General features: G+C 36.8%; 1 protein-coding gene across 6 annotated transcripts in view; it reads right to left on the bottom strand.

Moving 5' to 3' along the window:
• The window catches only part of LOC137385945 (calcium/calmodulin-dependent protein kinase type II delta chain-like), a 62,723-nt gene that overhangs the window by 4,825 nt on the left and 33,683 nt on the right, over positions 1-24,215 (bottom strand). For 4 of the 6 annotated variants that reach the window (XM_068072572.1, XM_068072570.1, XM_068072573.1 and 1 more), the window contains exons 12-13: positions 14,165-14,248; positions 11,606-11,656 (exon numbers count right to left, since the gene is read on the bottom strand). In XM_068072572.1, the coding sequence (XP_067928673.1) occupies positions 11,606-11,656; positions 14,165-14,248 (135 nt within the window). The remainder of the gene's footprint in view (positions 1-11,605; positions 11,657-14,164; positions 14,249-24,215) is intronic. The other 2 variants (XM_068072574.1, XM_068072575.1) reach the window with 1 other exon arrangement.

Below are 24,215 nucleotides of genomic sequence, written 5' to 3' on the forward strand. Positions count from 1 at the left end.
ATATTTTTTTATAAACATTATACCTCTGATATATTGCACAAAAAATAAGAATATCATCCAAATTACCTTTTATTTTAGCGGTTAATTCTTCTATTTTGAAACACAAGTATACAGTATGTATAACCTTTTTAGTATCATTGTTATTTCAACAGCATTAAAATATATTATTAAAATGCCTATTGTCTAAAAATGTATAAAAAATCGTCTCAACTCAACCATATTGGGATGAGTCAATGGAAGTGATAGAGCAAAGAACGTGAGAAATTCTTGAAGGCTCTGAACAGAAGACAGTCTAAAGACGATCAGAATGCTGTTTAGTTAACAGCACTTATTACACGCTTATATTTACCAATACTCCTTTAATTATATGCAATGTTTTTATATTCATTGGTTAAATTTCTTTGCGAGTTAGCAAAAGGTTTTTGTAACTATTGTTGTATAATCGAGCTGGTGGGCCGCGGGCTACGCTAATGTCCAAGGTCACGGTAGTTACAGGTAGTTACGAGAGGTTACGGGCAGGAACGAGAAGTCAAGGAGTATATAGGCGTCGGGAGATTCGGACAGAGTTCTTCTTTGCTTCAACCACATGTGAGTACGCACATTTATACAACATGGCGCAGTTGACAAAATTCTAATTTTTTTTTTCTTTGTGTGTTAACGTTGGCGATAATTTTTCTGGTTGCGGGGTAAGTTTAAACGGTTGAATAGACCCTTTCACGGGTGTGCAGGCGAGGTGACGTGAGGTTGGGTGGTGTTGTGAGGTGTTGTAGCGGTGGAGTAGCGGTGTTGTTGAGGTGTAAATATTTATTACATATTCGGAGGTGGGAATTACACTAATTTCATACGAGTGGGGTAGAGTGAATTTGTGGCGGGAGAAATATTGTGTTGGGTAGAGATGGAGAGTGGGTTTCCGAAGCTGGTGTTTGGTGAGCACGGTGATGGGTCGTGGGAGAGGTTCATAGAGGAGATGAATTTATGTATTGAGAGTGCTGTTGAGAGAAGAGGTTACGAAGGTGAAGGTGACAATAGACGCCCTATTATGAGAGGTAAAGGTAGGTTAGTGCCACTATTGAGAGCTATTGGGCACAGTGGTAGAGAGGTATTGAGGAGTGCAGGGTTTAACGTAGATGGCGTAAATTCTACTTATGAAGGGGCAGTGGAGGTTTTGCAGGATTACTATGGTAGACAAGAGAGTATGTTCGTAAAGGGGCATAAGTTCCTTACGGCTAGGCAGGCACTTGGAGAAAGTTATAGAGAATATTTACAACGGGTAGAGAGTTTGAGCAGATATGCGGAGGTGACTAACAATAATGATAGGGTAAGGTTTGCCCTTATTGTGGCGGTTAACGGGTTGAGAGATAGAGAAGTAAGCAGAGAGTTAATGAAGAATGCCAATCTTACTTGGGCGTTATTGCAGGAGGCATTGAAGGCTCGTGAAATGGCCAACAACTCTGATAGATTTTTGAGAGGTGAGGGTAGAAGTACCGATTTAAAGAGTGAGGTTAAGAGAGAAGTAGCAAAGGTATCAGAGTTTGATAGCCGAGTGCAGTACAGGAGTAATGATAGAGATAGAAGTTATGATTCAGCAGGTAGATCTTCCCCTAGGGGTAGCCCTAGGAGTAGTAGAGGGTATTATGGTAGTGAGGAGCATGATACTAGTAGATATGGGACAAGAGGCCGAGAGTATAACAAGGACAGTAGAAAGTGTAGAGACGATAGCAGGGAGAGGCATGTCTCTAGATATAGAGCAAATAGTAGAAAAGGCAGTGAAGATAGAGTATGCTATAATTGCAGACGTAGTGGCCATGAGATGAGGAGTTTTCCCTCCATTAAATGATTTTCTTGTGGAGGGCGAGGACATGTATCCCGTTATTGTAGGGATAAGGAAGATGTAGGTTATGACAGACGAGGTAGCAGCAGGAGGTAGTCGGGATACTAGCTTTGCGCGATATGGTATCAGGGATAGTAGTAGGGAGAGGTACAGGGGCCGAGAAAGCCCTCGTGAGATGAGAGACAAATTGAGTAGGTACAGGGACAACAGTATGGATAGGTTTGAGGGGGAGAAGTACAAGGAGAGGCGCGAGATGAGCCGGTATGATGAGGGGTACCGGGATAATAGTAAGGGCAGAAGTGTTAGATCCTCTGGTTATAGAGATAAATATGGTGAAGATCAATGACTAGGCCAGGGAATTGTGCAGTATTTAGAAGTTAATGGAGTAAATGTAGAGTTTACGTTTGATACTGAGGCTGAGGTGTCAATATTAACCGAGGCAACAGCCAATAAGTTGAACCTACGGTTAAAGAAACCGTCGACAGTTTTAGAAACTGCTGATGGTAGTGAGTTAAAAGTGGTTGGAAGTGTAATAGTTCATTTGGAGAGTAAAGACAGGCATATGGATGCTGAAGTTCATGTGGTGAAAGGATTGAGAACAAACTTTTTGGGCATAACTGAGTTGAAGCTGCTAAAACTATTTGCTGTTGTAAACGCGTTATGCAAAAGTAAGTTTGAGCCTGTTAAGGAGTGTAGAAGTATTAAGCCAGTTAAGCCGTTTTCGTCGAGAACTATTATTGCTGGGTCAAGTTATGTTTCAGATGATGTCGAGTTGCAAAACCTGACAAATAAGTCTGACAGAGAGAGCGAAGTTAAGAGAGGTCACACAGGTCAAGATTGGTGGACTTGTAAAACCAAGGGAGTGAAGAGTAGCGAATACGTGGAAATTGGTAGCCAACAGGAGACAGCCCAAGGCACCAGAGATGTGCAAATGTCTATGGGGTGTGATAGAGAACAGAGTCATGATGAGGTAAGGGAAGGTGCTGAGAAAGTAGCTGAACCAGTGTCTGTAATGGAAAAGGTTAGCTCTTTTTTAGCCGAGGTATCCAGCAATGGAATGTTAGACAGAGAAGGTCATGAGAAAAAGGTAGCAGAAATTAAAAGAGAGGAAAGGGAGGTGCGGAGGAAGTCGAAGGAGAAATTGGCTAAGCTGAAAGCCAAACGGGAGGCAGCAGTCATGGAGTTGGAAAATGTCAAGACATTCAGGGTAGTGGTGCAGGAGTTAGCCGAGGTTCAGAGGAGAATTGCTGGTAGCAGACCTGCACTGGTTGCAGGTGAGGTCGAGCTAGATAGGTCTGGGCCTATGCCAACTCCCAGCTCTGTGGTGCCATCCCCTGTGCAGCCGGTTACGGCCCAGGTGGAGACCTCCCACAGGAAGCCTGTCGAGCCTGCCTCTTACTGGGGAGAGCGAGGTAAAGACGGAAGAGACGGAGATGAGGTTGAGGAGTCATTACTGACCCAACCAAAAGACTCCGGGCTAGTCAGGGTTGGTGGAAGTAGTGTTGGAGATGTTGGTGGAAGGAGTGTTGGTAGTGACAGTGGTCACGGTAAAAGTATTGGTAGCGGCGGAGGTCAGAGTGATGGAAAAGCCAGTGCAGACTGGCAATGGAGCTGGCAGTAGCGAGAAGAGTACATTGATTTATACAACAGTGAGAGTGGAGGATCAGGAGAGTGAGGAGAGTAGTGCGGCCGAGTACGACGGCAGCCCCGGGTTGCTCGAGAGCGATGGCACACAGGATGTGTTGATGGACCAAGACCTGGGTTAAAGAGTAAGGTAAATTTCACCAGCAAGGTGAGTCGCTGGATGAGTTCAAATGTATTTCTGGAAGGTTAGTGGCCCATACAAAAAAGAAAAAGGGCATGTTGTATAATCGAGCTGGTGGGCCGCGGGCTACGCTAATGTCCAAGGTCACGGTAGTTACAGGTAGTTACGAGAGGTTACGGGCAGGTACGAGAAGTCAAGGAGTATATAGGCGTCGAGAGATTCGGACAGAGTTCTTCTTTGCTTCAACCACATGTGAGTACGCACATTTATACAACAACTATAGTACATGTACATATATTTGTGGAACTAGTTAAATAGGACATTGAAAAATGATCTTTTGAAGCGACTTGACTCTATAATATCATCTTTAGATTTGGTAGGTGTCAGGCGACTGATGTTTTTAATAGCATTAACTGTTATCATCACGGAAGCAATCAGCGTGAAAAACTAAGAAAAATTTGAGAGAATGGTGTACTTTACATTGTCATTGATTTGCTAAGCAAAATTTGTCACATCTTTTAGCCTTATCAAAAGAATGTATCAGCTTTAACAATACCTTAAAACTTATTATTTAATATTTAAATTTATTACTGAAATATGGTTTTTACAAATGCAGAGACATTGCTTGGCATAACTTTTTAAATAGTATTAAAATTTAATCTTCTAGACACAAATTTACATTTACATACTTAATATTATTATTATTTGGTATTGCTCTATATTCTTTGAAAGGATGCTAATGTCTAGCTTGAGGTGTTTCAAGAATATATACATTTTTAATGTGCTTCTTCATGTCTTTTCAAAAACACACTGCATATAATGTTAAATGTATCCAGCTTATTCAACTTCAACTTGATATTGTAAATGATAACAAAAATAATGACAGCGGTTTGAACAATTCCATGAAAACAGGGTTTTATTTTGACCTCCATGCTCTAATTTAACATTGGCTTGCGGTTTATAGTCGAATAATAACCTAATGTAATTCAACTAAGCTCTTAAACAACGAAGGCTGTGAGCTATTGGGGAAAACGTAATAGACTTGTTCAATTATAGGATGAACTTAAACTCTGTTCCTAGGTATGCTCGAAGCATGTACACTGTTAAATTTCTACATCTACTGCTGAATGAAGCATGCGATGAGAAATCCATTTTTTTTCACTAACTTGACGTTATCCTCTACATACCACCTTCAATGACATGGTAATTACTAATGGATAATCCACAAATGAAATGCAATAGAATGCCTTTCCTGTCATGAAATGCAATAGAACGCCTGTCCTCTACATGAAGCTTGCAGCACTGGGACTGACACAGTAATTGTTCTACTGCTGAATCAACAATGAGCCCAATGAAGTACCTTTAGCACACACAGAACATGTTTGTTACAGAGCACGTACGCGGTTATCGTTAACAGTTATCGGTTTATGGTTCACAGTTAAGGGCTATCATAAACAGTTAACAATAAATGAAGAATCTTGGTCCACAACTTTTGATGAAGTATCAACATCCGGAGCTAAACTACTGTAATTCTTCTACAATGTGAAGGAGTATGTAATTGAATCCTCATCTTGTAGCTCCTATGGGTAGGGAATTCAAAGCACCTTATATGTCTCCTCAAAGTATGAATAGACTGTCCAGGCAACAAAAATAATGCAATAATGGCATTTTGTAGAAGGGTAATAGCGCGAGTCAATAGCGCAGTATGCTGCAAAATGCCTGGTGGTTTCATCACTTGCTACAGATGCTGCAAACCATTGTTCTATGTCATAGAATGTCATTACGACCATAAGAAATAATGGTATTTATCACTATTGTTTATTGATAATTAATGAAATTGCTTTGCTCTATTTACTGCATTCAAATATTGTTACAAAAGATTTTTGGCCATGGCTAACACTCGTGTACTTGGCCATGGCACACTCGGAGACATGGCACAGAAACACATCAGAATTTGCTGCTATCTGGAAAGCCATTGAACTAAGAAGTCGTGTAGACTTATTTGTAGCCAAAAACGATATGGTACAGGAATGTATGCTAGCTTAACGCATTGGTAGTATGTATGTTTCTTCTGTAACTTCATTGAACAACTAAACTCAAAATGAGCATCTGGCTCACTGATGTTACGTTGATGAAAAGCTATTGTCCAATGTCCAAGAAATGTTCAATTTTAAATACAGCAAATAATTATGTCGATTGGCTGTGAAAATGAGTACATCAGTATACTTAGCATAAACCAAGCGCATTTGAACAGTTTTGAAGACATTAAAAATTTAGAGCTTCTCCCTCCCTACTTGGTTCACTGTGCTCTGTATTAGTATGGTGTTTACCCTCCCCTGATAACGTTACAATGCTGATTATTAATATGGTGGTTGCCCTCCCCTGATAGGTTTACATTGCTAGTTATTATTATGGTGGTTGTCATCCCTGATAGGTTTACACTGCTAGTTATTAATATGGTGGATGCTATCCCCTGATAGGTTTACACTGCTGATTCTTAATATGGTGTTTGCCCTCCCTGATAGGTTTACAACGCTGATTATTAATATGGTGGTTGCCCTCCCTGACAGGTTTACGATGCTGATCCCACGACCAAACACGAGCAAAGCGATTGTTTGGGAGCTTTATGATAAATGCATACGAGGGGTGATCATAAAGTTCCCGGAATCGTTTTCCTAGTCAAATATAAGACCATGTGCATGTGTTTTGATTGTTCCATGTTGCTAAGCAGCACGGGATTTCCCAATAGCCAAAGTTTTACGCTTGTCAGAGCACCCGCAATGAAGTTATAGTAGGTAATGTCAAGGTCATTTTTTATCGTTCGTCGGATTTTTCGAAAATGAATGAAGTAGAAGAGCAACGCGTTTGTGTAAAATTTTGTGTAAAACTTGGAAAGTCCGGTGCTGAGACGCTCCAAATGTTACAGACAGCTTATGGAGACTCTGCCCTTAAGAACACAGCCTGTTATGAATGGCACAAAAGATTTAGAGAGGGAAGAACAAGTACTAAAGATGATGACCGTATGGGCAGACCGGCAACTTCAAAGACCACAACTGCCACAGACCTTGTGAGGCAGCAGGTGATGGGAGATAGGCGATTGACTATACGGGAAATATCAGCAGAAAGTGGGCTTTCTTATGGTACATGTCATCTTATTCTCACTGAAGATTTAGGCATGAGAAGGATCTCTGCAAAGATGGTACCCAAACTGCTCACTGACGACCAAAAAGAAAAAAGAGTTAGCTGTTGTATCGAACTAAAAAATGCTTTAACACAAGATCCTGACTTTATTTCAAAAGTTGTGACTGGGGATGAAAGTTGGGTCTATGGATAAGACCCAGAGACCAAATCACAAAGTTCTCAATGGAAATCCCCTGGCTCTCCTAGGCCTAAAAAAGCTAGAATGTCTCACTTAAATGTAAAAACGCTGCCGATAACATTTTTCGACATTAGAGGTGTGGTACACTCTGAATTTCTGCCACATGGTCAAACTGTGAATCAGCATGTGTACAAAGACATTCTGATAAGACTTAGAGACAGTATCAGAAGGAAACGTCGAGATTTGTGGCTCTCAGGTGACTGGTACCTACAATACGACAATGCTCCGGCTCACACCTCATTGATGGTACATGAGTATTTGGCAAAAAATAAGGTGACTGTGCTTAACCATCCCCCTTATTCACCTGATTTAGCATCATGTGACTTCTACCTATTCCCCAAAATCAAATTGACAATGAAAGGTGAAAGATTTGACGACATACCAACTATTCAAGAAAATGTGACGAGACAACTCCGAAGCCTTACGGAAAGTGATTTCCAGCATTGCATGGATCAGTGGAAACACAGACGGGACAAGTGCATAGCAAGCTCAGGCGATTACTTTGAAGGGGACAGTTTAAATTAGGTAATTACGATTAACTGTTTTTGTGTACTGAGACAATTCCTGGAACTTTACGATCGCCCCTCGTATGTGCACACAACTCACGAAAATTATCCATCAACACCGTCGTAAACCTTGGTACCGAAATCTCATCAACAAATTTAACCATTTTTCAATGGAGTCATTTAAGTATAATAACGATACAAAACACATATAAACCTATTTAAATATGCTACCAAGTCTTTGGAAATTTGTAGACAATACCCTAGACCTTACCCATCTGATCAGATAATACATAACTAGACAGATTAATTTGGTCTAAAATCGCTATTAGATCCTGACAAGCCTTTTTTAATCAAAATTAAGACCGACCAACGAAACGCCGATAAAGCCGTGCAACCAAGAGTAAAACCATTAAGTTGTGCGTATTTCACGAGAAAAATGTGCACATTTCACCAGTCTATGGCATTCTGCAAATGCCGAAGGTTTTTAATATCTTTCCGTTTTTAATACTTTGCAAAAATATTTAATTATAAGAATAATTATTTGATTTCATAAAACTATTATAAGATTTAATTATAAGAATAATCATTCGAATTTAGTTATCCGAAAGTTTCTGTAATAAACGTAGACCGTTTGAGGCGTAGACCGATTTACTGGTACGAAATTGTGGTACACAGTTTATCAGCCTATGTTTTTTTTGTCCAATTACCGAAGGTTTCATTAAATTATTTAGAACGTTAGCCAAAATTCTTTACATTTTATGTACAAGCTAGGGCCGAACTACAATGCTCCTTTATGACGAGAACATTTTTTTATTTTGCTCCAGTTTGCAGAAAACTTCCAGACGTGTGAATGATGATGCTCGCTTTCTGTTACAAATCGCTATCAAAACCATTCTACATTCAACACAACCAACTTTCAAACTGTGTATATTACACAGCAGCTTGCTATTTTACTTCTAATATTGCATTTCTCTTATTGCAGGGGAGAAATATAAACATAATCTTTTCCTTTCATTATTGCTGTTTGTTGTACATAATAACACCCAGTACATTACAGCTACCATTGCAGCTACCATGGCAGTTATCCTATTGCACTGCTGTGCCATTTGACTGCTAATATTGCATTTCTCAACCAGCAGTACCCTTTCTTTTTTCCAATATCACTTTGGTTGTAGGCTGTATGATAAGGGAATTTTTAGTTATTAAAGATGTGGTTGCGTCAAAAAATTCGATTTAATGAGATTAAGACCCATAAAAGGCTAAAACATCAGCTACAATTTGATGCCATTTTTGTCTTTGTAGACCAACCCTGTCCAGAGATATATGTGTTTGAATGAGGCCCTCTTTTAAAAAGCTCACGTTCCAGCGGGTGCTTCTTTCGTGACGTCACAAGCAATACATCTGAAAAGAAACCACGAGCGATAAATATGAGGTCGCTTCCTTAGCCAATCATCAGTGCGAAATTTTTATATAGGTCGTAATAAATGTTATCACTCGTAAAGCGCGTTGTCTGTGATCTCAAATTTAGAGATTTTACTCTATTATTAATTCGCATGGACATCGATATTTACTAAATTAATTAACATCGTTACTTTAATGAATTACTCGATCGACACGTTTTATTGGCGAACAACATACATGTAATAATATTATTGTAAAATTGCTGTAAAGTTACTGCGAAGGTGACTCCGAGTTTTCTTGGCATCAGGTAGTTAAAGTTCTACGGAGGAAGCTCGGAGAATGGAGGTAAATTTATCTCTTACTTTGAGTCTCCTATAGAGTTTCCTGTTGAGTTTACATTCAGATTATATTTCCCTGTTTGAGGCTAAAATGTAATTTCCTGCGCGTGCGAGATACGATGTACAGTGAGTTCTTGACGGCTTCTTTTTAATCTTTAGCATCTAGCTATACAATGGCTTAGATCGATGAATATACTAAAGGTAATATTTTAGTACTCATTAATACATGTACTAATTAATAAAATTATAACTTTTTGCTATCACTAATCATCGTTTTATATTTTTTTATCGGTTCACCTAGCTACATTTGCTTCAAATTTTCGGTGGCAGCTTTATCTAGTAAATTAGATTTATGATTTGACATTAGATGTTCACTTTTCACTTGTAGAAAGTGAAGAAAGTCGATTGATCAATGCAAATCTTTAATTTCCAGAACCAAAGCTTCGAATCGTTGGCTTGGCGTACTTGTGCTTTTGTTGAACGTTTATTCGTTTTTAAAATTACACTCGCAATCTATTTAACTCCCAATTTGGAAGCTTTCAATAGATACGCTTTAGAATGACATCTGTGAATGACATATTTATTGCATTTGTTTTACTGATTACAGAATGTTTATGTCGTCCCACCAGCCGAAGCAGCTTTGTCAGTGTGGAAACTGCCATAAAGGGGAAAGAGAGACTTGAATGTGTGCTGCATAAACCATGATGTTTTGTTTGAGTTTGTTGCAGTAGATGAATTTGTCTTATTGTATCAGCTAAAACTATGTGAGTGGCCACGAGTTGATGAATATTTTTAATAAAAGCTTTATGCCGAGATGAAAATATTTTTGCTTGTAAAAATTATATAATAAAATAATATTGTTGAAGATAATGCAAAACATGATTTGCAGAATATTGTAGTGAATTGGATATGGTATTTGGATGTCCGCAGAACTGGAGAACATGAGTTCAAATCCAGTTTGCAGCAGACTTCTCATCCTTAAAACTCTATCCCTATGTATATTCTTTTCAAAGACGCGGCTTGATTATTTTACTTCGGTAGTATTCGGTAAGAATACTACTAGTAAGAAACTAGTCGTAAAAAACGTCTAGTAGTCGGTGTAGGGCTGTAGGCAATGATATACAGCCCCGCCCTAAGGATAGGCGACGGACATAATGTGGGCGGGACTTTTGGGAGGCTGTATATAGTTAGTATGGGTAGCGGCGGAACTGTGCTGATACAAAGACCTTGTTCTACATAGCTTGACAGAATTACCGTAGACCGGTAGAATTGGTAGTCGGCACCCAAATGTTTACACAACATTTGGAGAAAGTGAGTAGAACAAATTTTCAATTTTCGTTATTTGAGGCCTTTGAAACATTCATAATAATGCATCTGTAGCTGGATTTAAAATTTTATTCTAGCCAACATGAGCAAATACAAAATAAGATATATGCCAATAGAGCGGCGTAGGACTAGACTTTTATCGCAAATAGCCGATGTGAATACGAGAGATAGAGACAGGTTGTATAACGCGTGACATCATTTTGGGCAAGTCTGGGCACGCTTTTGTGGCCTGAGCGTTTTTACGGCGATCAGATTTTTTCGATTTTAATCTTCAAATATCTTGGCAATGAGATCACGTAACACAACAAACAACATATCAACTGATAGAGAAAAAAAATGCTTTCTTTTAAGATCAACTCAAATTTGACGCAACCACATCTTTAATATGGTGGTTGCCCTCCCTTGATAGGTTTACAATGCTGATTATTAATATGGTGGTTGCCCTCCCCCTGATAGGTTTACAATGCTGATTATTAATATGGTGGTTGCCCTCCCCTGATAGGTTTACAATGCTGATTATTAATATGGTGGTTGCCCTCCCCTGATAGGTTCACAATATTGATTATCTGTATAGGGATTGGCTGTCACACTTGAGGTTGAAGTATCAATTATCAGTGTAATCTTTGCTCTTCCCTGACTCTACTCTAATGCTGATTTGACTGTCATAAATACGTTTGGCTAATAAGCTTTCAGCACTAATTTAGGTATAAAACAGGAAAACATTAACAGCCAATTTTTATTATTGCTGAGTTAGTAGCAGCTCTAAATAAGTACGTTGTCAATTGTTAGCTAGCAAAGTGCATATTCAAATGTCAACAGTTAGTTTGTACTACCATGCTTGTAATGGAGGCTAATGAAGTTTTCTACATAGCTGAAATAGAAGTAGCGTTCTGCTGCAGGAAAGTGATCTAAGAAGGTGCAGTGGCAGGTTAGAGCATGTTAGAAGGTGCAGTAAGCCAGCCTTATACCTAGAGGTGCAGACTAATGTATAAGAGCAAATTTCTGGCCTATAAAGACGACAAGCCAATCAGGAAACATTGAGAAAGTAGCTATTCAAACCTTTTTCACTTATAGTCTCACAAATGATGGTTTGCACAGGAGCTGCTTGTCCTACAATTAAATACCACGCTTTGAGTGTTCAGATAACAGTACTGACGTACCGCAACTGAATACTAGCAGCACCGTAAACCAGTAGCTAGATGGACTGCAGATCTAGTACCGACATGACTCCAGCTAGACAACGAACAAGCCAAGTGGTAACAGGACCACAGATGCACAGCAGTCTGCAGTAACAGCAGAACTGTTGGACTGAATATAATTTTAGCAGAGCACTGATATTGCTGCATGCATTAGTGCGGTGATTGCAGAGAAATATGCTTCCTTTAGCACATGTAAAACAACACCTAGAGCAGCGCGACAGATGTGGTCAGGCGTGAAGGACTTACCACATACAATTGGAGAAATTTTTTCACACCAAAATTGGAGATCAATTTATTAGCAAACCTTGTGAAAACTTAGAGATAATAAAATCTTGTTTACATAAACAAACTAAATCGCTTGTGTAAGTTAATTTTCTTGTACAGTCATACCTCTACATACGAGTGCCTCTACATACGAGTGCCTCTACATACGAGAAACTCAAAATACGAGCTGACTTTCTAGCAAATTTCTTCATTGAGGTACTAGTAATATTGGAGATACGAGCGTACGAGCCGGTTCTCGATGACCACTACACTATATGGTCAAATTAAATGGAGCAAGAATGCGAGAGGCCGCTTTCGAGAACAGAATCGCTCGGTCTTTCTCCTTGAATCAGTTTGAAAAAAATTTTTTAAAAGGTTGGCTAAAAGTTATAGTGACGCGAGGTAAAAGCGCACAACCGGAAACAGATACTAAAAACATGACGACAAAATTAAAGTACGTTTTGTAAAAGACTAGCTGGATGCTTGGCGCTGCATAAGTAATAAAAGTTTTTTTGTACAAAAAAATTACTTTTAGTCAACGTATTCAACATCAGCATTTACCATTTCAACTTTTACATCAAGGTGTTTGTTTATTTTTGTGAACTGTGCTATTTATGTTTACTGTGTTTATTTCTGTGTAATTCATACGGCGCCGACCGCAGTGCCCTCATAAAGATCTATACTGAATGCAATAGTCTTGTTGGCTATATGAGTTTAGGCATTTTCTTCACATATAGGCATGCATTTTTCTTCTGGTAAGGCTAACAGATTTTCCACATTTGCAGTGTTTAACGTTAAAGGTTGACATGCAACAAAATTCATATTACAGTTATTTGATATGAAAAGATTCACCATGTCTTACTCTGTTGTGTTGTAGGTGCAAAATATGTGGGAATGTGATTACAAGCTCTTAAAAGCTCAAAAACGAACAGTTAATCGCAGCCACACGAGACAGCCGTAGTTTGGATTCCCTTTTCAAAACGGCTCAAATGTGACTTATCTGTGTTAGATGGTTTCTGTTTACACTTTCATGCAACCTTATTCGTCGAAATATTTCACAAATATACTTCACGCATTCAATAAAACCATGTCTATTGTTCTTACGCGTCTATTTTATTGTCATTTTAATGCTGTCACTTTTAGCAGTGATATCTTATAACTTACCGTAAAAATTGGTTTAATTTTTTAGCCTTAGCTTGAAGGAGTACATATCATTGTCTGATAATCATGACGAGCCTGTTGGTCATTTGCGATAATCGAAAGGTGCTGCAGAAATTATTTGCAAAGTATTGGGTCACATGATTAGATTACGACTTGCCGATTAGACCAAACCGAAACAAAACTGTAAAGTAGCGAGCATCTATATTTGATACGGGGTCTTCGGCAAAACCCGAAGTATTTGTCATAAACTAGTGCTACGATAAGTTTTATATTGAGCTTTTTATTGGCCTTTCAATTCACGTGAGAACATCACGTGACAAGACAATAAATAAATTTCTTGACTACGTCAGAGAAATAAATAGATTCCAATCTACGGCGGCTTTTCGTTTTTGAGCTTTTAAGAGCTTGTAATCACATTTCCACATATTTGGCACCTACAACACAACAGAGTAAGACAGGGTGAATCTTTTGATACCAAATAACTGTAATGTGAATTTTGTTGCAAGTCAACCTTTAAGCCATGAATGATTGGCACGTATTCCAAGTATGTGCCATATTTATTCCATGGTATAGCAAGTTGGACAGTGTAGTGTATTGGACAGAAATCCGCAGAAGTGAAGGTTGCGAGTTCAAATCCAGTTCGCAGCGGATTTTTCATTTTTATGGCTATAGCTGGACAGACAGAAATAAAAATTCAAAAACCGAAGTACAAGTGTATATACGGGTCATAAAAAAATTGAAACGCACTCAATGACAGAATAAATTTCAAATTTCATAGCTGATGTGTATTGGAGTTGTCTTAACAGCGCAATATTTGCTCTATTGATTGGGTTTAAAGCTGTTACTTATAACAATGAACAATTACTGACAGCGATTCAATTTGTTTCAGTACAACAATATTTTATTATGCTCATTTTCAAATAAAAAAATCTCATAAAGAGTCATATCCCCAAACTTCGGTGGATAAACATAGGTAAATGTACAATCAACTTACTTCTTGTATCCTCACCATCATCCATGGTGCTTCCTTCCGAATTCTCCTTGGTTTCAGTTTTCTTATTGGCCAACAGATTTTTGCCTGAAACATCAATATTAGGAAACATGACAACAGAAATACAGTAAACAGAGTCTAGTCTTTGTAAATTTGGTAATAAGAGAGAATCCACCAAAATGTGGTTAAGTGAGGATAAAATAACAGCTTATGAAGGGGGCATACAAAATCAGTTTTTGCACCCTTTTGCCCGTTGGAAGCGCTTCTAAGTGCCCAATTGCGCTTACCATGCTTTACCTAGCACCAAACAAATGAATTAATTTTCCAGAGATGAAAATATAAGAAAGCACTTGTTTTACACATTATATTACCATACCATTTTCCTCCATGTAAAATAATACCAGTTTTAGCGGCTTAAAAAGTACTAATTTAAACCAAGCTCGCAAACACTACGATGCACAAAACAGTGAGATAATGATGATGAATTCTATATTGAATTGAATAAAAAAAAATTAAAACAAATTAAATGGAGTCTCCATTTGCAGGCAAGATGAAAAGGTGATATTAATAACAGATATTGTAGTAAAACAAAATTGACATTACAGGATGATGTAACCACAAACCACAGAGATATATGGCATAAAATACAAAAAATCATGTTTGTTCAGTGATACAACTAGTTGTGAAAGACTAGCTGCCTACTGTCTTTTCAGCTTTGTTTGCTTCAACTACAAGCATTACCATCAGATACAAAATCCATTACTATCTATTGTCGAACTGGTGTCTACTATTGCATAGAAGCTATCAAGTCCAGCCTCCTAGTTACTTCCTATCGGTAATAAAGGTTTTAGCATGGCTTGCGGATGCTTTTAGTTCATCTCTTAGAGAAAAGAATAATTAACAGGAGGTGAGTACTTATACAGCCCCAAGCAGTTTGCATTACTATAAATCTGTCAGCTTCCGAATCATTAAGTAACGAAGCCTGACCAGTTTCATGAAAAAAAAATCAGACCGAAGCTGTAGGTCATAAGGCTCTTAACAGTAGAAGCATTTTGGTTAGAAATTTTCAAGTGTTGAGAAAAGATTTTTTCTTATAACAGAATTAGAGGTATATGCCCTTACTGCTATTGCTTACAAATATTTTATTGTTTAGTTAAATAGCATCAAGTTTAAAATGTATGATAATAGAAATGTTTGTAGCTGACCCACTTCTATCAAGAACTTTTATCGGTAGACACTCCAGAATTACTTGAAATCCATTAAAATTGTTTAGTTTTTATATTTAATATAGGCTAGACTTTTTACTAAAATTATACTACCGGTGATGAAACTCGAGTTGTCTGCACTACTAAAGAGTACTTGTTTATACAACTACAATGTATGTATTTATGCAAAATCTATGCACACCTCATGAGGCTGCATGATACTATGCATCTATGCAAACCATTTCCTAATGCTATGTGGTTGTATACATCTATGCACATGTTTTCCTATGGTTACATAATTATATGCATCAATGCATACTGTCTCCTAGGCTAGAACGACTATCAACAACGTTCTGCTCATTTGATGTTTCTATCATTTTTTCATACAGTAAATCACAAAAGAGCAAACTAATGATATAGTTGAAAAACCAATTTAGCTACCAAGCAATATTTTTAAAATTGGCGTCCTTGACTTAAATGTTTATTACTTATCATAGTGATTTCAACAAAATTATTTAAAAATAAATCACAAATATTTCATTTCGACAGTTTGTATTTAAAATGAAGGGCATCGACAATGTATGTAAAGAAACAGGTATTTTTAAAAATAATTCTGTTGAAGGTTTCAAGGGGTTACCAAATAAAATTGGTAAGATTTCCTAGCACTCACTCTGTATGAAAACATTACCATTTCCTGCCCGCTATGAAAATAATGACAAAGCTGAAAAAACAGCTTTCGCAAACACATTTTCCCACTTTATCACTTTATCATAGACTGTGAAGGTAAAGACATTCGCTACATTATGAAGCTAATTGGATTAAAACTTAAATCTTGTGACAAGCTTTTTACCCCTTATAGGCCAGTGAGATGCGCTGAAATACGAATAGTTATTTTACCCCTTATAGACCAGCGAGATGCGCTGAAATACGAATAGTTATTTTACCCCTTATAGACCGGCGAGATGCGCTAAAATACGAATAGCTATTTTACCCCTTATAGACCAGCGAGATGCGCTGAAATACGAATAGTTATTTTACCCCTTATAGACCAGCGAGATGCGCTGAAATACGAATAGTTATTTTACCCCTTATAGACCAGCGAGATGCGCTGAAATACGAATAGTTATTTTACCCCTTATAGACCAGCGAGATGCGCTGAAATACGAATAGTTATTTTACCCCTTATAGACCAGCGAGATGTGCTTAAATACGAATAGTTATTTTACCCCTTATAGACCAGCGAGATGCACTGAAATATGAATAGTTATTTTACCCCTTATAGACCAGCGAGATGCGCTGAAATATGAATAGTTATTTTACCCCTTATAGACCAGCGAGATGCGCTGAAATACGAATAGTTATTTTACCCCTTATAGACCAGCGAGATGCGCTGAAATACGAATAGTTATTTTACCCCTTATAGACCAGCGAGATGTGCTGAAATACGAATAGTTATTTTACCCCTTATAGACCAGCGAGATGCGCTGAAATACGAATAGATATTTTACCCCTTATAGACCAGCGAGATGCGCTGAAATACGAATAGTTATTTTACCCCTTATAGACCTGCAAGATGCGCTGAAATATGAACAGATATTTTACCCCTTATACACCAGCGAGACACGCTAAAATACGAAGTTATTTTACCTCTTATAGACCAGCAAGATGCGCTGAAATATGAACAGATATTTTACCCCTTATAGACCGGCGAGATGTGCTTAAATACGAATAGTTATTTTACCCCTTATAGACCAGCGAGATGCGCTGAAATACGAATAGCTATAAACAAAGAGAGCCAAAAGAGTCACAGACAGACGGACAGAGCATAAAGTTCCAGTTATTTAACACGCGACAAGAACCTCGCAGCGTCGACAACAAATTTGATATTTGATATATAATAATACGTGATGAGTGAGCTGCCAGTTGAAGAATTACTTAAGAAATGGATCATAGAGGATATGTACAAAACCTGAAGCTATAGATTTTGGGTGAATAAAAAAATTCAAGAACAGAGGAAGAAAATAATTAACGGTACTAAATGGTAATGAGAACCGGGATGTTTTGACAAGTAGCTAAAGATTCAGCGCTCTTGCCCTGACGACTACAAAGAAACATGTTAGATGTTGAAGTTCAAAATGAAGGATCGTTTTTTTTCAGCTTACATCATTTAAGTCATTTTACAAAGACTACATTTCTTGTAATGCAATTATTGCCATTCTGGAGATACTAGATAAAAGCCTCAAAAGACCAAGGAACTGTAGTATCCCACGCTCAGCGAATGTTTGTGGATTAATTACTGGCATTTCCTGGTAAAGCGAATTTAGATTGACGAGTCATAGATGACCAACTGATTCGATTTTACAGCTACTGAAAAATTGATCTTTATATTTGACTATTGCACCTTATACCTTGTCCTAAAGATATAACTGTGCGCAGAAGGAAAATGGGCATTTATTTCTCAAATGTAAATTCGTGAATGTGTCATGGGGAACGACAAAACACTTACCCTGCCTAAAAAATTTTGAAAGATTATTTTTCAAATTGTTCTGATTTAAAGGTTTTGTAGTACATTCAAACTTTGACACATGAAGTTAATTTGTTTCTTGCGTTGGAACAAATATTCTTAAAAGAATAGATTGTATTTTGTTCAGCTTGTTTCAGAGTTCATAAAAATGATAATTACTGCAAATAATTAAATATAGCATTAAAACAAATGCATTTTATAAAACTACAAAAAAATTCTAAATTTTAAAATCTAAACTATACATTAAAACTAAATTAGTAAAGTAATAATCTGTACACAGAACTTTCTACTTTATCTTCAGATGAGCAGGTTGAACAGAAGTTCAGTCAATAGAAGACTTAGTGATGAGTTAAAGTGGTATAGTGAGTGGTAGAAATATGCAGCTCACCCTGACTTATCCCAGATATAGTTTAAATCAACTTATTTATACGTTCTTTATTATATTAAATCTTTATTTTCTTAAATTCTACTGGCTTTTTATTTTTGCAAAATTGTAATGTTTTGAGAACTTCTGAGACCTGTATGTTAGAAACTACATTGAATGTCAATACAAATACTTGCTCGAGTTTAATGTCATATGTATAAACATTATATGTAAAGGTGATTGTAAGGGGCAGCTCTGCTGTAATCAGTTCAAATGTTTTGATTTTAATTATAATTGATAATTTTTTTCTTGATCGTCAAGTGATACGAATGAGCAGAGTAGAATCGCTACACATTAATCGTATTTAACACAAATCGGATATCGCTAACAGCAATTGAAATCTTAAATTTTACGGCTCCTTAATCAAAGGATTTTTCATAGAATTCATCAAAATATTTGATTGAAGTCGCTGAAAAAACATCCTTTTGAGAATTTCTACGCATCGAAGGATGCTAAGCAGGACCAATCTTCCAAGTATGGAAATAGAGTGAATGTGATGAATTGTTTTATAATATGATCAGAATTGCAGGCACTGCGATCGGAGCTTACCAGAATAATCCATGTGATGACCATAACTTGTAAGATCATTTTGTAAACTAAGAAGGTCAGCATTGTTTTGAACCCTTCCCTTCACCAGGTTAGATAACTCTGTTATGGGATGTGCGTATATTATATATACCTATACATACATGTATATATACATGAATATATACATATATACGTATATACACACACATGAATATATATATACACATATATATGCATACATGTATATACAAAGATATTTATATTTTTATTAATAAAGTCATATATATAGGAATTTATGAAAAAATATAAACATATATATACATATATATATGCTAGTACAGCTTGAGAAATGCAAACACATGAAATTGACAGTAACTAAAAACAAAGATAAATAGACATTTAAAATTTATTATAATTTATACATATATATATATATATATACACATATGCATATATATAATTATATATATGACTCTACTACAAAGATCAAAGGAGTACTGCAATGCTCTGTAAATATAACTATGAATAACTTGGTTGGTGCATCTACTAAAACACTACTTTTACATGCACACAGATTAAGGTGCCATTTTATAAGTAAACAGGTAACTAATTTACTTCTTCACATTTCATGGTTCTCAAGTAGGCCTACAGACTTAACTGGAGATATTCTTGTTATGAACTTATTGTTTGCAACAGATAGTAACTGCAATGAAAGGAAATATATTTAGGTTCATTTGTTGAAACCATAATAAAAATATACCATATAATTTGTTGTATTATCCCAAAAGCGCATTTCAGTTTTTTGAAACGCAAAATTTCATTATTTGTTATTACATGAGAGATAATTGCTCATTGCAGCCAATACATAAAATACTTTCCAGACCCTTGAAAAATCTACATTCTTTTACAGGATATAGGCTCTTGTTACAAGTGAGAAATCATTGAATAGAGCACATTTCTGGTCAACTAGAATGCACGCGTTATAGCAACAATAATGTTATCAAATGGAAATAAATAAGTTTTCTTCTGTGGTATAAAAAAGGGTCAACAATTTCTCACAAATTTATACCAGACACAAATAAGGCAGCGCACGAACTATGAACAACGTCTCAATAGTTTTGATAGGAAATCACATGTGTGATAACCTGGAAATGAATGAGCTTATGCCCTCAAACTTTCATAAATACCTTTCAACGCGTCTATATGTATGTACAACTTTTATCGGCGTCGGTAATTATCAACAAAATGATTTTTTTCGTTACATGCCAAAAGAAAACCATATCCTCAGAGAAAGGTATGCTCCAGACAGGTAAGCATAAAAGAACAGCCTGCAACCTTAAAAAAATCTGTGATACATTTTAATTGATGAATCTTTAGATATTTTCCTGAATGTTCTAAAAATGCTGTTGCCATACCCTTAAATCATCTGAAGACAACAGGAAAAGACAGAAAAACAAGACTGTGTACGCTGCATGGAAGCTATCTGAAGATTGCACTGCTACACGTTAAAGCCAGTCATCCATACATTCAAACGTCACTCTGTACCTTTACTCGCACCCTCTTTTAGTTCAATCATAGACCATAGACATCTAAAGAATCTTGTTAGAAAGTACTCAAAGCAAACGCATAACGCATTCGTGATAGCCTTGATAGTATGGTATACAAGGCTCGACTTCTGCTGTAACAATGCTATCAGAACAGAAGAGTGCACAGGGGAGGTACATGCGAAAAAGAGCTCAAAACCATGCCTTCTCTCTTACCACATAGTAGCAAACCTCCGGTGACACCACCTAAATTGCATATCACCAAATTGAACTTGCAAAAATGTTCAGTAATTTTCTGCACTTTGAAAATCGCCTAAAGTTTTAATCATTTTCCCACGAGAATGTGACATATGAAAACCAAAATGCATCTGAGATCCCTAGTCAATCAGTATGTATTTGGGAGTGTTTCGACAAGCTTCAGCTTTTAAACCTCTTCCAACTGATTGGTTGACTCGTTTATAGCCAACCATTATTAGCATTAGCATTATTGGCAATTATTCTATTACCAGCAAAATAATTGTTTTACCGCATTTCATGATCAATACCAACTAACTTGCTAAAACTGTACTTTGTACAGTAGCGAATACAAAACAATATCATGCATTACATCAAACTGAACGTCACTAAACTAGCGCATGGCTTTCTGTAGCCATCCTTTATTTACAGTAACAACAGAGTGAGATGAAAGATTTTGTGATGAACTTGAATAGTAGGAATATTTTAATATGCTTGTGAAAGTATCGTGCATCAATATTAATTTGCAAGGCGAAGATAAAATCGTAACCTGCTCTCATTGAATCAAACGATCACTTTCCTGGTAATAATGCCCTAAATTTGTTATCAGTCGATGAAAACTTGAGTGAAAGTTAATTTTAGTTTTCAGTAACTGCAAACACAGAATTGCAAGAGCTTTGTAAAAAATATTGGCCACGCTTTGAGTTGCCTGTCATAAAAAAGCAAACTTTGGATAACCAAGTCCCAGGATGTTGGTCAACCACATACTGTGTGTTTTACTTTAAAAAAAGCAGCGAAGCTAGTAACTAACTGGGTATAACAACACTGGAGAAGAGCCATGAACAAACGAGATAACTAAGGGTAACTCTGGACACGACATCCTAATTTGCAACAACATTGCGCGGCTATGCCAAGTCAGTTTCCATACCATTTTCTTAATATTGGTACTATTAATTAAACTAGTATACTCCAAAACAACTTGATTTGTTCTGTGGTTGAATACACTAATATTTTGCATTCGCCTCATTTACATTAGGCAATCTCGGCAAAAATTAAAATCATTTTAACCTCATGGGAACCTCCAGTTTTCCCATTATTACATTTGTGAATTAAAAAATATTTTGCATAATTTAGTTTTGCAAATGGAAAAACCTATCAGATATTGTCAGGAGTTATTTGCTCAATATTCAGAAGTCATAGACTAGCCCTGTATTGAAGTGACATATACACATCGAGAATAGCATAGCTAAAATTATCAGAGTGCTCTAGCCATTATAGTTTGGAAATATGTTTGGTGACATATTCTTTAATAACTGTCCTCCCAACATAAAACTGCTCTACTTGGCATCGCTAAAAATCACTTTTCCAAAATGGTTGATAAAAACTGTAACAATATTCTACAAAGCAGTTAGCAAAAGTAATACAAATCATAACTCTACAAAGTATCAGCACGAAGTTGATATACACAAGGCGTATCGACCTTTATAAACATGCACTTGTAGTATGGATTCTTACAAAGCTGAATTCTTACAATTCTGAATGTTTCTTCAAAGCACGTCGATGCAAATTTTCAATGAACATGACCCAATACTCACGCTACTACTAAAATATGCATGAAATCACATCTGACGTAGTAAAACAGATAAGAGTGTATTTCTAAAATAAATAACAAGTACCTTAAGGACCAAAGAAACGCTCACAGGATTAAAATACTGAGTCAGTATTAAACTGCTGAGTCAATATTAAACTACTGGGTCAACATTAAACTACTGGGTCAACATTAAAATACTGGGTTAATATTGAACTGCTGGGTCAATATTAAACGGCTGGGTCAATATTAAACTACTGGGTCAATACTAAACTATTGTGTCAGTATTACACCAATGGCACAGTATTAAACTACTGGGTCAGTGTAACACAAGTAGGGCAACATTAAATTACTATATTAGTATTAAACCAGCAGACGAGTTGTATTAACAGTAGGTTAACTTTTCATTCTTTTATTTTAGTTGTGAGCAGTCGCAGTCAATAGTGAAGTTTGTGTACAAGCCTCTCAATAAGAGTAAGTCACTCCATAAGAGTAAGTCGCTCCATAAGAGTAAGTCACTCCATAATAGTAAGTCGCTCCATAACAGTAAGTCACTCCACAAGAGTAAGTCACTCCACAAGAGTAAGTCACTCCATAAGAGTAAGTCACTCCATAGGAGTAAGTCACTCCATAAGAGTAAGTCACTCCATAAGAGTAAGTCACTCCACAAGATAAGTCACTTCATAAGAGTAAGTCGCTAACAGTAAATCACTTGCTAACAGTCGAATCTGAGGATGTGTGGGCGTCATTTACTGCTGATAATCACGGTTATATGGGGCCACTATGGATAGCCAAGGCTGTGTGAGTCATTCAACATCAAACCTAATAGTTTTCTGACACGTTGCTTTCGTTGCCTGCCAATATTTATTAACTTTGACAATAAAATTAAATAATTATAACAAAAATAAATGGAGTAAAAAAACTTGGAAACATTTTAATAGGATGGGTAATAAACACTGAAGCAGCCATATCTGTCTTGACTAAAAACACCCTGTAATTGTCACGCCAAACAGACTAATATTTCGGCCATTTCACATCAGATTGCCATTTCATACAGAATACTACCTAAATTAAATGATCAAACATTGTACATAATTTACACGGGCCAACTGATCTGCACCTTGCGCCATTTTATTAGTATATTTCTCTTTAGTTCTACTAAAAGATCTGGTGAACACATGAGCATGAAAGCATGGCGGCCAATCATGAGCTTGAACATTTCAAGCCAAGACATCCTTAACAGGAGGGACAGATTACACTAAAACGAAGGGTACACATAGATGGCACATTGATTGACTCGGGGATGCGTAAATCTAGGGAAGTTACCTTAGATGGGAGGTTTATACATTTTGTGATCGCAACATGCAATACCTGTCACTTACTATCTTTCTGCGAGTCCTTGTTGCCAGATAACACACCTTTCAGAAAACCATCCATACTGTTAGGTAAGCTGATGGACAGCATAATCTGAGGTGAGTATGCCATAAGACTAGCTGTGAACTAGATTGTGAGATGAAATACATATTTTATCTCCGTAAAACGAATTTTGGTGTCGACCTAATAAATACTGAAAGGCCATATTTTGAATGCCCAAAGTCATGCGTATGAACAAATGTTTACAAAATATCGGGAAGGTTTAGCTTTTAGCAATTCAAATAGATGTAATAGACTTCGTTAGAGTAATAGAATAACTTGAGTTGAAAATTGGATAGTATTATTTATTGCTGAGACACAATTTAGCCTTACAGAATTTCTGACTGGGCTTTCATCATGACTTCAGCATAACCTACCCACACAGAGTTTAGTTATTAGTCTTTGTTGTGTGATCCATATATGATGAATGCTGGTCATACAAAACCTATACAGATACATAAAAGAACAAAACGAGAATGCTCTGACAAAATTAAACATTTCAATGCAGACGTACGAAAAAAATGGTGTGGGGTAACTTTAGTAAAAGCCAGAAGATAAAAATACCGTAAAATCTGTATTTGAACGCCACCTGTA

Source organism: Watersipora subatra, chromosome 1, assembly GCF_963576615.1.
Source record: "Watersipora subatra chromosome 1, tzWatSuba1.1, whole genome shotgun sequence".
Taxonomy (NCBI): Eukaryota; Metazoa; Bryozoa; class Gymnolaemata; order Cheilostomatida; family Watersiporidae; genus Watersipora; species Watersipora subatra.